This window comes from Leucopleurus acutus (genome assembly GCF_964270905.1).
Source record: "Leucopleurus acutus genome assembly, chromosome: 6".
NCBI lineage: Eukaryota > Metazoa > Chordata > Mammalia > Artiodactyla > Delphinidae > Leucopleurus > Leucopleurus acutus.
In genome coordinates, this window is record NC_139149.1 from 100408515 (window position 1) to 100422524 (window position 14010).

General features: G+C 51.4%; 1 protein-coding gene across 2 annotated transcripts; it reads right to left on the bottom strand.

The window, feature by feature from the left end:
* Positions 1-684: 684 nt before the first annotated feature.
* LOC309963062 (tubulin alpha-4A chain) lies at positions 685-4724 on the bottom strand. 2 transcript variants are annotated; one of them, XM_082841182.1, is made up of 4 exons: positions 4670-4724; positions 2661-2883; positions 2201-2349; positions 685-1721 (listed from the first exon to the last, which is right to left on the bottom strand). In XM_082841182.1, exons 1-4 carry the CDS (start codon positions 4670-4672, stop codon positions 750-752), a joined length of 1347 nt encoding a protein of 448 aa, XP_082697308.1. In that variant the 5' UTR covers positions 4673-4724; the 3' UTR covers positions 685-749. The 2 variants fall into 2 exon arrangements, with proteins under 2 accessions (XP_082697308.1, XP_082697309.1); XM_082841183.1 differs by lacking the exon at positions 4670-4724 and adding an exon at positions 3591-3624.
* Positions 4725-14010: the final 9286 nt, after the last annotated feature.

Consider the following 14010-nt stretch of genomic DNA (forward strand, 5'->3'; position numbering starts at 1 on the left):
GCCCTGGCAGGAGGCTCCCACCAGCTAACAGAGGCTGAGGCCAGAAAGAAAGCACAAACAGAGGGGAAATGACCTGACTTTTAATGGCACAACCCTAGGCCCCAGCAAAGCAGCAAGACCAACAGTAAGCTTTGCAAAGCTGCTAGGAGGTGCAGTGACACAAACAACTCTAGGAGATCGCCCTTGTTCCCTCCCATCCCCCAAGCTTATGACTAGGCTCCATGCCCAGTAACTCTGGGCCAGCTCAGCCCCACTCCCAAGCCCTTATAATGCACAGAGGTACCTGGGCCAAGCCTTGCTTCCAGAGTCAGTGAATGCAGAGCAGCGGGAAGAATAGGGTAGCCGTCTAACTCTCAAATACAGAAACTGCTGGGCTTAAACTCCTACTTGGAACAGAAGTGAAGCCTCAGATCCTTTAACAGCTCATGGCTGGACAGACAGGTCCAAGACTTGGTCCTCATCTCCCCCCTATCCTGGGCTCCTCTAGGATCATACACGGGGTCATGTTTCCTGGGCCTGGCAAGGAAGGTCTTTCTTTCCTGGCCTGAAGGTCTCACTTTCAGCCATGGAAGGGAAAAAGTCATGAGCAGCACATAGTGAGGGCAGCAGCAGAAGCAGCAGCAGCACAAAAGGGGAAGAGGCAGCAGAAGCTTAATCACTCACAGAGGGGACAAGAAACCGTGCAAGGAGACTGTTTATTTCGAAAGGATTTTGCAATAAACATAGTGAGTGGACTCCAGGCAGCTGTTCTATTCTTCTCCCTCATCCTCGTCCTCATAGGAGTCGATGCCTACTTCCTCGTAATCCTTCTCCAGGGCAGCCATATCCTCCCGGGCCTCGGAGAACTCACCCTCCTCCATGCCCTCGCCCACGTACCAGTGCACAAACGCCCTCTTGGCATACATCAGGTCGAACTTGTGGTCCAGGCGGGCCCAGGCCTCAGCGATGGCGGTCGTGTTGCTCAGCATGCACACGGCACGCTGCACCTTGGCCAGATCACCCCCGGGCACCACAGTGGGCGGCTGGTAGTTGATGCCAACCTTGAAGCCCGTGGGGCACCAGTCCACGAACTGAATACTGCGCTTGGTCTTGATGGCAGCGATGGCGGCGTTGACATCCTTGGGCACCACGTCTCCACGGTACAGCAGGCAGCAGGCCATGTACTTGCCGTGACGGGGATCACACTTCACCATCTGGTTGGCAGGCTCGAAGCAGGCATTGGTGATCTCTGCCACCGACAGCTGCTCGTGGTAGGCTTTCTCTGCAGAGATGACTGGCGCATAGGTGGCCAGGGGGAAGTGGATGCGAGGGTAGGGCACCAGGTTGGTCTGGAACTCCGTCAGGTCCACGTTGAGGGCGCCGTCGAAGCGCAGGGAGGCCGTGATGGAGGAGACGATTTGGCTGATGAGGCGGTTGAGGTTGGTGTAAGTCGGGCGCTCGATGTCTAGGTTGCGGCGGCAGATGTCGTAGATGGCTTCGTTGTCCACCATGAAGGCACAGTCTGAGTGCTCCAGGGTGGTGTGGGTGGTCAGGATGGAGTTATAGGGCTCCACCACGGCTGTGGACACCTGCGGGGCTGGGTAGATGGAGAACTCCAGCTTGGATTTCTTGCCATAGTCAACAGAGAGCCGCTCCATCAGGAGTGAGGTGAAGCCAGAGCCAGTGCCCCCTCCAAAGCTGTGGAACACCAGGAAGCCCTGCAGTCCTGTGCACTGGTCAGACTGAAAGGCAAGAAAGTAAAGAGCAATGTGGGCAGGCAAGGGGCCTGAGGAACTCTTATCTTCTGGCTTCACAAACGCCTAAAATTTCTCAGGAGTCAAGGCAAAGACTAATGAGTATCCCATAGCTGCAGCATGCTCTGGGACATGTACAATTAGAGATGACCCCATGAAATGGATCTGGGAGGGCTTCCCTGGTGGCGCAGTGGTTGAGAGTCCGCCTGCCGATGCGGGGGACATGGGTTCGTGCCCCGGTCTGGGAAGATCCCACATGCCGTGGAGCGGGTGGGCCCGTGAGCCATGGCCGCTGAGCCTGCGGGTCCAGAGCCTGTGCTCCACAACAGGAGAGGCCACAGAGGTGAGAGGCCCGCATACCGCAAAAAAAAAAAAAAAGAAAAGAAAAAGAAATGGATCTGGGAAAAAATGTTTCTGACCATTAGCATCCTCTCAAACGCTCCCTTCCTTCCATCCCAAGTTCTCACCAGCTTGCGGATTCGGTCCAGTACAGGGTCAATGATTTCCTTGCCAATGGTGTAGTGACCACGAGCGTAGTTGTTAGCAGCATCCTCTTTCCCAGTGATGAGCTGCTCGGGGTGGAAGAGCTGTCGGTATGGGCCATTTCGGATCTCATCTGGAAGGGCATAAACCACATCATTAGGACAGAAACCACAAGGCTGTGCTCAGCACGTACCTCCCTCCCCCAGCCTGGTAACTGTGGTCAGATGTATGGAAGAGCTCATCCTTCTGCCAGCCTGAGATACCAGTGTGTGTGGGAAACCCAGACCTGCTGCCCAGGCCAGCCTGCAATCAGCTTGCCTTCTTTAGCTTCCAGCAGGGCAAGGGGTTTTTAGGGCCAGGAAAGCCAGGTCTACACACCCTCTCTTCAGAGAGAAGCTTAGAGTCACTTTCCATCCCATCAATTCCACCCTCTCTTCCTCTCACCGATTACGGTGGGCTCCAAATCCACAAAAACTGCCCGGGGCACATGCTTTCCAGCGCCGGTTTCACAGAAGAAGGTGGTGAAGGAGTCGTCCCCTCCACCAATGGTCTTGTCACTGGGCATCTGCCCATCTGGCTGAATCCCATGTTCCAGACAGTAGAGCTCCCAGCAGGCATTGCCCATCTGAACACCTGCCTGCCCCACATGGACAGAGATGCATTCACGCTGAAGGATAAAGAGAGGGGACATGGCATAAGCTCCACATACATAAGTCCTTACCTCATGAGCCTCTCTCCCACCCTATCACCTACCAGTTAGGATCACTCAGTTGGCAAAAGTGGAGGCTTGGGGCTGGGCAGAGGTCAAAGAGGCTGGCAGCCTGCCCAGGCTCCCCTGCATAGGACTTTCCAACTGGAGGCACCCAGTAGGGCAGGCCAGTCCCTCAGCCTACTTCTCCGTTGGGACCTTGTCAAGTAAGAGCTGTGGCTCCACATGACCCTGCTACATTCACAGGACACTCAGGGAGGACGCAGAGGGCAAGTGCGTATGAGACAGGCAGACACTGCAGTAACTGAGACGAGGACAAGCGATTTTTCAGCTGTTCCCAATCCCTACTCCCACAAATCAGCTTCTCAAGAGCCTGAGGAGGGACAGAAGGTTTTCCGGAGCTATGAATTTATAGCTAGAGGTTCCCAGCTTGATTAGTTCTTTGCTCTGAGGATGGAACAACTAGCATTTCGTATAACCCTCTCCCCCTTTCATTCTTGCGGGCTGCAGAGGTGTCTCAGCCTTCCAGCCAGGCGTCAACTGACCACGCTGGCCAGCAGGATGCCCTCCCCCCACCGCATTTCAAGCCCGTCTGGCTGCGCTCGTCACCTCCACCCCCACACCCTGGGTGTCTTCACCACCTTCGTCCACTGCGGAGCCCTCACCGAGACTGCAGAGAGCAAAAGACGGCAGGCGCAGGCAATACGGGTTGTGGGTACTGGGGCACTCGCTGCCCTAGGCTCATCCCTGCCAGTGTGAAATTAACCTCTGAAGAGCCAAAGTGGTGCCACGCAGGGCCGGCGCAGCCTCCCTTTTCGAGACCGAAATGGCGGGGTGACGGTTTCCAAATACCCAGAAAAGGAAGCGGAACCTGCGGTGAGGCCCCAGAGGTAACCGCCTTGCCCTGGGCAGGGTGAGCGCCATCCTGAACCTTGGCCCTGCATTCGCCCCCCCCCCCCCTTCTAGATTCTTTCCAGTTACATCCCGGCGGAAAGCGAGGATTGGATTTCGGTCCCGGTCCCTAGGCTATAAATACCACCCCCCTACACACACCTCTTTCCCCTCCCCCCAACCTGGCCTCGGCCGCACTCTCGCTCAGCGCCAGCTGTCTCTGCCCGTCCGTGCACCCTGATTCCGGCTGGAGAGAATCCGGCTCGCCTGACTAGGCTGAACCCCATTCTCGCCACCCCTCCAGGATCAGAAGAGGGGTGCTGAGTCACAGGGGACTGTGGGTAGGAGGGATACACACACAGTCGGAGGAAAGGGGGATGCTGCACCAAGTAATCTGACCCCCTCCACCTTCTTGCGCCAAGCACGTGTTTGGTCAGTTCCGGGGACCGGGAAGTGAGGGGGAGGCTAGGGGCGGAGGGCAGCCGAGCGGGTCTCCTCGCCGGCGGAAAGGACTGGGCACGGGACCGCGTGACTCCCCTCAGGAGAATTAGGGCACAAAATGCTTGGTAGAGCAGGAGGGGATTCCAGGAGGACTCCTCTCTGCTCGTGAAGAATCCCACCCCACTCCACTCCCTTCCCCAGCCTCCGAAAGTGGACAACGTGGCTCAGCCAAAGTCACCGGGAGGGGGTGGGGTGGGGGAAATGCACCCCCCCACCCCCCCACCCCACTCCCCCGCCAACTCCTCGAGACCAGGAACTTCGGATGGAGGGCTCCGAGCATCCCGGGAGGGAGGTTCCCCGAAGAAGAGGGGCAATTAAGGGACGGGCGAGATGCCGGCAGGGCCGCACTCACCATGGTGAGTCCAGGCGGTGGGTCTCACGTAGAGTCCGGGTGACGGGTCTCAGTGAGAACTGCGCTAGCTGCAGTGCCGCACCGCTCTTATACGCGGGGGGCGGGCCCACGCGCTCCGACCTCCCACTAGGAGCTGGGCAGCCCATAGGGCACGCCCCCAAAAGATAGGCGGCCCGGAGGGGTGGGGCCAGGGCGAGTCCCCTCCCCCTGGCGTGCCCCCGTCCCTCACCTGTCCCGCGTGGGTTAGGGGTAGCGACCGGAGCTTTAACCCTTCGCTCCGGGTTTTGAGCCGACACTCAGACCTCCTGAGCTCCGCTGTTGGGACGCAGGGCGCAGTGCCAGGACGAGTCTCGCCACCTGCGTCATGGGGGCGCCTGTGGCTCAGGTGTTCTGACTTAGGGCGGGTGCTGTAGAGACTGTTTATCCGAAGTGGCTGTAGCCAGCCTTCGCCGGTGCCCTCCCCGACCCGCCTCCCTGGAGGCTCCGGCCAACTGCCTGGCTCTGGCCTGTCCCCCAGGAACCCCTTGCAGCTGCAAGCGGCCTGCTGGTCCCCGGCCGGGATGGCTGGCCTTCGCCAACGCCCGTGGGCGGCCGAGGACCAGGAGCTGCACATCCTGAGCCCCAGGTTGCCGATCCCTTAGGCTGCTCCGCGGAGCCGAGCCCCACAGTCTGTCTGCGAGGGCCGACCCCCGGAATCTCCTGCGGCTCGCAGGCTACCCGCCGGTCAGTGGCCCCGTCATCAGCGCCGTCACTATTAGCCGGCCCTCGCCATCGTCACCTGCCCGTTTTCCTGCTGCCAGAACTGCCTGAGCTCTGGACCGAAGCCCTCAGTACCTGGATTCGCATCTTGACTGCCCTATGTGACCTTGGGCAAGTGACTTAACCTCACTGAGTCCTTGGCATTTTCACCGGTGAGACAATGATTCCATCCCCAGAAAGCATTGTTGTGAGGTATCCTAACGTTTGTTGACTCCAAAGAGGAAAAAAGGAAATGGAGATTCAGATATCATGGCTGATTTTGACTTCCCCACCCTCTTCTGTCCCTAAGCCATAGGCAGGATCTGCGACATGCATCTCAACGCCCTCAGAGCTCAGGTGGAGGTCTCAGCTGAAGCTATTCCTTTTTACGTTTCATTTCCATTTCTTGCAAGAATGGGCTTTTCAATCTACTTCTGCTTTCCCTTGCATGCCTTACATTTTCTAGCTGTCTCCCTTCACTGGGGAAATCATCAGAAGTGCCCTATGTGCCTATTGGTCACATTAAGAAACCTGTCTCCCAGGCTAGTCACTTAGAAAGGATTCACCTGCCTCTCCTATCAGAGTGTTTCCTAGGGCCAGAGCTGCCTGACAGAACAACACATCAGGATAAAATAACTAGCAATGGCAACTTTCTACCAACAAAATAGCTAATCGACACCTTACTTAGGCAAGGCATGGAAAGGAATACAGTGAAATATGACAAGGTCTCTTTTCCCAGTAGACTAACCATATGGTTGGGAGAACAAGACTCATTCATTAAAAAGAAAACTGGCAAGGGCATACAATGAGGCTGCTTTGGGAAATGGGGTCATGGTCTCTACAGAGCAAGGAGCCTTGGTGATTACAGAACACACGGCCTCTTGCAGACCTTCCCTGGCCCTCTTTTTTCCTTGTGCACCCCAACCCCAGCAGAATGAAATTTTAAGAAGATTGCACTATCTTAGGCAAAATCCAAAACCTATTTGCCCTTCAGGTTCAGCTTCTTTCTTTGTAAAACTGGGATAATAACTTCGGATTGTGAGGACCAGATGAACTGAGGGATGTGTACATACACAGCAAAGCACCGTGTATGCAGTTGTCTGGACTCTTAGAGCATTTTATTCATTTATTTTAGCGTGTGTAGCACATCATGCTGCAGTTATTCTTGTACACGCCCATCTTATTAGATAGCAACCTTGTTGAAGGTAAGGATTGTGTCTTATTCACTTTTGTGTCCGTAGCTCCTAGTATGGCGCTTACCATGTGGTAAAGATTTGCTAAGTGTGTGTCAGGTGAATTTTTTCACTACAGAGATGGGACTAAAATTAAGGTGAAACTCTAAGAAGTCAGAAGTTTCAAATTAGCAGCCTGGAGGCCAAATTCGCCCACAGTGTTAACCCCCATAGCATTTAGAATATGAAAAAAATCAGGAATTGTCTTTGGGGCATCCCCAAAGACCACCCCTATGTTAGGAGACTTGCCAGACAGACTCACAGGACTCAGCATAAACTTGTACTCACAGCTAAGGTTTATTACAGTGATGTAGGAACAATACACAACTGGATGATAAGGGGAAAAGACACAAGCAGAGTCTGAAGGAATCTATGCCCTCTCCCTCCCATAAGGGCTCACACAGTGTACTCTTCCTCCAAAATGAAAATGGGACAACGTTTCCCTGCAGTGTTTCTGCCCAAGAAAGCCCGTTAGAGACTCAGCTCCCAAGGTTTTTAGTGGGGTCTGGTTGCATAGGCACCTCTGCCTTGCACTTACCAAAATTCCAGACTCTTTAGAAGAAAAGCAGGTGTTCAGCGTAAATCATATCATTTACACACACCAGCTAGGCACAATGAACCATCCTTATCAGTTAGCTGTTGACTGGGCGCACTCTAAGAGCCAAGTTCCCAGATGCCAGCCAAGGGCCAATCTTGCGAGCAGGCCTTTCTAAGTCTCAGTTCTGCTATGTTAACTCTTTTCTGCACGATCATGTAAAAATCCAGATTTCCAGCTTATCTTGAAAAGAATTGGAAGATATGACTATTCTAGGCCTGCATTCCCATTTAGCAATTGTGATAGGCAGAATAGCTCCCCACCAAGATGTCCACATCCTAATCCCTGGAATCTGTGACTACGTTACCTTACATGGCAAAATCCCTAGAATCTGTGACTACGTTACCTTACATGTCCACATCCTAATCCCTGGAATCTGTGACTACGTTACCTTACATGTCTTTTTGGATGTGATTAGGGTAAAGGTCTTGAGATGGGAGATTATTCTGGATTTTCTGAGTGGGCCCAAAGCAATCACAAGTGTCCTTATAAATGGAAGAGGGAGGCAGGAGAGTCAGAGTCAGGGAAGGAGAGGTCAGAGTGATGGCTTTCAAAGGAAGCCATGGTAAGGAATGTGGGCAGCCTCCAGAAGATGGCAAAGGCAAGGAACATATTCTCCTCTAGAGTCTTTAGAAGGAAGACAGCCATACCAACACCTTGAGTTTATCCCTAAACAGGCTTCCAATTCCAGTGTGCGGGGCAGGGGGCTTCCCCACACACCACCAAGCAATTCTCAGACACCAGCAGGGTGTTCAAGAATACAACTCAGGGCTTCCCTGGTGGCGCAGTGGTTGAGAGTCCGCCTGCCGATGCAGGGGACATGGGTTCGTGTCCCGGTCCGGGAAGATCCCACATTCCACGGAGCGGCTGGGCCCATAAGCCATGGCCGCTGAGCCTGCGCGTCTGGAGCCTGTGCTCCGCAATGGGAGAGGCCACAACAGTGAGAGGCCCGCGTACCGCAAAAAACAAAAAACAACTCTATTCTGCCACTTTCTGCCTGGAGATAGCATCAGATTCCCCGATTAAGGGTTTGGTCCTACAAGACTGTCACCCACTCCCCACTTAAGATGCCAGTCGCTAGCCCAGGTTGTTGCCTATGCTTCTGACCCACCAGCTACAAATTGGAAGTTCCAACAGCCCCCTCCAATTCAGGATACCAATCACAAGTCCAGGTTGTCTTTCTGACTGACCGGCTGTAAATTAGAGGTTACCATTACTTCTTCCTTGGGTTCAATTAATTTGCTAGAGAGGCTCACAGAGTTCAGAGAAACATTCTACCTACTAGATCACTGGTTTATTATAAAAGGATATAAGCCAGGAGCAGCCAGATGGAAGAGATGCAGAGGGCAAGGTACGGGGAAAGGGCATGAGCTTCCATAGCGCCAGGAGCGCCACTCTCCCAGCACCTCCATGAGTCCACCATCCTGGAAGGTCTCCAAACCCCATCCTTTTGAGTTTGGATGGAGGCTTCATTACATAAGCACTAATGATTAAATCATTGACTATTGGTAATTGAACTCACTCTCCAGCTGCCCGCCCCTCCCAGGAGGTCAGAAGCGGGTGGTGGGACTGAAATTTCTAACCCTCTAATCACTCAGTTGGCTCCACTGGCAAGCATCCCCCCTCCTTAGGTGGGTCCAAAAGTCAGCCCATTAACATAACAAAAGACACCTTGATCACTCTCAACACTTAGGGAATTCTCAGGGTTTGGGGAACTGTGAGCCGGGAGGAGTGGACAAACACCAAATAATATATAAGAAATATATTTTGGTCATCTGAGTAACCATATATATTGTTTTCTTTTAAGTCATAATACTGCAATCTCTATAAGACCAATTTTGGACTTCTGACCTCCAGAACTGTGAGATAATAAATTTGCGTTGTTTTAAGCTATTAAGTTTGTAGCAATTTCTTACAGCCTCCATAGGAAACCAATAGGCAACAGATGCAGCTGGGTGGCGGCTACTCTCTTAGGATGGGCAACAAGCTGCTCCAGTTCAGGCAGCCCTCATCACTCTGTGTCTCCCTGACACAGAAGACCAGTGCCTGTTGCCATTTAGCATGATATGCTCAACCCACATCACACATTTACATTACGCTGGCCCCCGTAGCAAGGAGTTCACAACCACTGAGCAGGCCTCCTGGCAGGAAAAATGGAGAAGACAAAGTTTCAGGGAGACATGCCCAAGGCGTGTTAGGGGAACATAGATTCTGCTTCTGATTGTGCATGTGTGTTTGTGCACACTCATGTGTGTATGTGCATGGCTGTGAGAGTATATGTATCTTCTCAGGGTATATACAGGTCCCCTGAATTAGGGCATAAACTCCGGGTAGGTGTGCAGGTAACAGTCCATATTACCAGATGGAAAACTCTTAGACATTCACATGTACAGAATCTAGAAGACGATGCCAGGCACTTCTTCACTCTTCCTCGTGACGCATTGCTTAGTCCATTTACCCTACATGGATGTCCATTCTCTCTTTGGATCACTCTCCCTCTTCACCATGACCATTGTTATCTCTGTCTTTTCTAACTCCTTCTCAGAGTCTCACCACAACCTTGGAGCAGTGCAGCAAGGTCATCAAAGTTTAAAATGTCTCCGTTGATTCCATCTGGGAGAGGTGGAGCTGAGCCTTGGTGCACATCCTTCCACTTTTTCAGATGGAGCCTCTACCAGCTGTCCTCCTCCTCACAGACCCATCCTTCCAAAGGAATATCTCCATGTCTTCTCTCCTTCTTGCTGTCCACGCAGACCTGGTTCACATGCTCCACTTAGATGTTCTTGCCAAGGTCTCTAGTGACCTCCATCTTGCCAAAGCCAAAGGTCACGTCTCTCTCTTCATCGTTCTCAGCCTCTCAGCAGTATTTGACATAGCTTATCCTTCCCTTATAGTGTTTTGTAGTTGAAGCACTTCCTTCTTGCCTTCGATGACACCTCCCCTCCTGGTTCCTGTTCTGGCCACTCCTTTTTGGTGGTCTTTGATGGTTTACCTCTAAAGGGTATTCCCCATAGCTCAGTCCCAGGCTCTCCATGTGCTTTTCTCCCTGAAGGAGCAATCGTTGAAGGTGGGTGATGAGTATATGGGGTTTTATTATGTTATCTCTACTTTGGGGTATATTTTTAAGTGTCCTTAATAAAAAGTGATTGTAACATATTTAGGGTTATTCAAAAAAAAATACCTAGAGTATATACATTGCCAAACTGAAGTGCAAGAATTGAACAAAAAGAAAGACATATCACCTATATGTTGATGGCTCTCAAATGTATACCTCCACTTTGGACCTCTCCTCTAAACTTCAGATTCACATGACTCTTTGCCTTCTTGACATCATACCTTGAAAGCACATTAGACAGCTCAACATAACACATTCAAAGTAGAACTCTCAGTATACTACCCTCATCCCACTCCCTGCCAAACCTGCTTCTATCCTAGGTTTCCAAGTCTGAGTCAACAACATCACCTTCCACCCAAATGCTTAGGTAAAAACCTAGGATCATTCCTCTTTCCCTCTCTCCTTCCCCTCTTTTATTAGTAAGAATGTTTTAGCTTCAAGTAATGGAAAGCCTAACTACCAGCAGCTTACACAATGGGTACATTTATTATCCTACAAGAAACCTTGAGTGTAGGGTGGTTCCAGGGTGGATTCAGTGACGTCACCAAAAAGTCCGGTATTTCCAGCTTTCTGCTCTGGCATCCTCAGTGGGCTGGCGGCATCTTCTCTCCTAATCACTGGATGGCCGCAGCAGCTCCAAGTATTATGCCCTCATATGACACCATCCTAGGGCGGGAAAGGGGTTTGGTTTCCTCCCACATCTCTTTTTATCAGTGAGAAAAACCTTTCCTTAAAGCACCCTAGCAGACTTTCCCTTATATCTCACTGGCCCCAGGCCTAAACTAGTCACTGGAAGGAGGGAATGAAACTACTAGGAATGGTTTGGACTAACCTTTACTTAGCCCTAGGTCTAGGGAAAGGCCAAGTGGAAGTTACCAAGTTGGGCATGACCAAGTGGAAGGGTGAATAATTATACAAAATCAGGACCATGCCAGCAAAGAAGAAGTGGAGGCAGGGGTCAGGTGAGGCCGTTGGTGAGGTCTGCACACCCCAGATTAGCATGTCCTATCACTTTACTTCAAATCCAGCTACCTCCCCCATCCCCACTCTAGTCCAAGCCACCAGCCCCTCATTTCTGGATGTCTGCCATAGCCTCCTAACCAGCTTCCTTCTCCTACTCTTGAATCCCTATAATGCATTCTTCACATAGCAGCTGAAATAATCTCTCTAAAACAAGACACAAAGTAGGCAATGAGGCTTGCTTAAAACCCTCCCATTGCACTTGTAATAAAAGCCATTCTCTTTGCCAGGCCCCTTTACCTCTGTGACCTCATTTTGCGTAGCCCCCTCCCTCCCTCCCTCGGTTTCCTTATATACACCAGGCTTGCTCCTTTGCACTTGCTATTCTCTCTGCCTGGACCACTACAATCCAGATCTTGGTGTGGCCATCTCCTTATCGCTCAGTTCAAATATCACCTTCTTAGAGAGTGGCTTCTTCTCAATAGTAGCCCTCCATCTCTTTCTGGGCCATTATCCTGTTTTGTTTTCTTCACGTGTTCATTGCTATCTGATATTCTCTTGTTTGTTTAGTTATTATGTCTTCCCACAAAAATATAAACTCCTTAAAAGCACAGACTCTTGGGGCTCCCTGGTGGCACAGTGGTTAAGAATCCGCCTGCCAATGCAGGGGACACAGGTCTGAGCCCTTATCTGGGAAGATCCCATATGCCGCGGAGCAACTAAGCCTGTGAGCCACAACTACTGAGCCCGCGTGCTGCAACTACTGAAGCCCATGCACCTAGAGCCCGTGCTCCTCAACAAGAGAAGCCACCGCAATGAGAAGCCCAAGCACCACAATGAAGAGTAGCCCATGCTCGCCGCAACTGAAGAAAGCCGCGCGCAGCAACGAAGACCCAACGCAGCCAAAAATAATAAATAAATAAATAAATAAAATTAAAAAGCACAGACTCTTTTTGCTTACCACTGTATCTCTGGTATCTGGAACAGTGCTTGGCACATAGCAGACACTCAATAAATATTTGTTGAAGGAATGAAGAGTATAGATTACCTCTCATTTTATAACTCAGACACATTAACATGCTATCAAAAAATCTCAGTCTCTTTACTCTGTTTTACATAAGACCCCTCCCCCTGCCTGCCTTTGGGATAATTTTCTTTCCAGAATTAGTGTTGTCTAGGTTGAATCTGAGATGCCCAACTTCAAAGACCAGTTGGGAGAAGTTGGAGTGCTAGCAGGAGACTTCTGGGCCCAGTGGGCCCCAAGTCCATTCATCTGGATAATAATTTCTGAGGTCTATGGCTTCATGGATCAACCCAGGGTAGACTGGGCTTCCTTACCTTTGAAGTGTTGGTTGGCTCTGTCTTCTCTCCAGGGATCTTGGCCTCTTAGTTCCAGGTAGGAGAGAGAAGACTTCAGTCCATAGCCAAAATCAGAGTTAACCATCTTAATATTCTGGGTCTCACCCTTGTATGCTGTGGTGAGAAGGGCTCTGAAAAAAGACCCAACCTCAGGATAACTCTCTCACCATTTGCCACATTGGCTGAAAATTCACATTAGCATCTTCTTCCTGGGTAGGGCTGCTGTTTGCTAAATCTAGCATTCCTATTCCTGGTCACGGTGCTGGCTGCAAGTGTGACTGGAGACAGGTAATGTGGTTTCCAGGCAGCATTAGGGTCCATTTGAGGTTAGTGGTCATGCATTTGAAGTCAGATCAGTCAGTATGGTTCTGGGTTTTTCTACAGCCACTGTTTAGCTGGGTCAGTGCAGGCACAGAATTGGTGAAGAAATGGATTTAACCAGGGTTGTGGTTTAGTCAAACGAGGAAACTGAAGCTAGACGGAGGAGAGGGAGTTGAGGGACATGCAAGGGAGTGTTGACCACTGACCATAGAATTTTTTTTTTTTTTTTTTGGCTGCATTGGGTCTTCGTTGCTGCGCACGGGCTTTTCTCTAGTTGCGGTGAGCGGGGGCTGCTCTTCGTTTGCGGTGTGAGGGCTTCTCATTGTGGTGGCTTCTCTTGTTGCAGAGCACAGGCTCTAGGCATGCGGGCTTCAGTAGTTGTGGCACACGGGCTCAGCAGTTGTGGCTTGCGGGCTCTAGAGTGCAGGTTCAGTAGTTGTGGCGCACGGCCTTAGTTGCTCCGCAGCATGTGGGATCTTCCTGGACCAGGGCTCGAACCCGTGTCCCCTTCATTGGCAGGTGGATTCTTAACCACTGCGCCACCAGGGAAGCCCCATAGAATTTAGGATGGGAAGAAAGAAAATAAAAACGCAGCAGGGGGGCTTCCCACATGCCGCAGAGTAGCTAAGCCCGTGCACCACAACTACTGAGCCGGCGCTCTAGAGCCCGCGAGCCACAACTACTGAAGCCGGCGCACCCAGAGCCCATGCTCCGCAACAAGAGAAGCCACAGCAATGAGAAGCCCACGTGCCGCAATGAAGAGTAGCCCCCACTCGCCGCAAGTAGAGAAAGCCCACGCGCAGCAAAGAAGACCCAACGCAGCCAAAAATAAAATAAATAAAAATAAATAAATTTATTTAAAAAAAAAAAAACCGCAGCAGGGGGATGAGGGACATTGAAAACTCTGCCATGTGGAAAGGGGAGAGTCACTGAGCCTGAGTCCCAGAAGAATCTTAATTCCACCACTAATTAACTCCCACGTGACCTTGGGCAAAACATAAGGGGCTGCAATTTCCTTTTC

Coding starts and splice junctions, on each gene's coding strand:
- LOC309963062 (XM_082841182.1), bottom strand. Junction 2,350..2,660: donor TTTGGAGCCCACCGTAATCG/GTGAGAGGAAGA, acceptor ATGCCCTTCCAG/ATGAGATCCGAAATGGCCCA. Junction 1,722..2,200: donor TGGACCGAATCCGCAAGCTG/GTGAGAACTTGG, acceptor CTTGCCTTTCAG/TCTGACCAGTGCACAGGACT.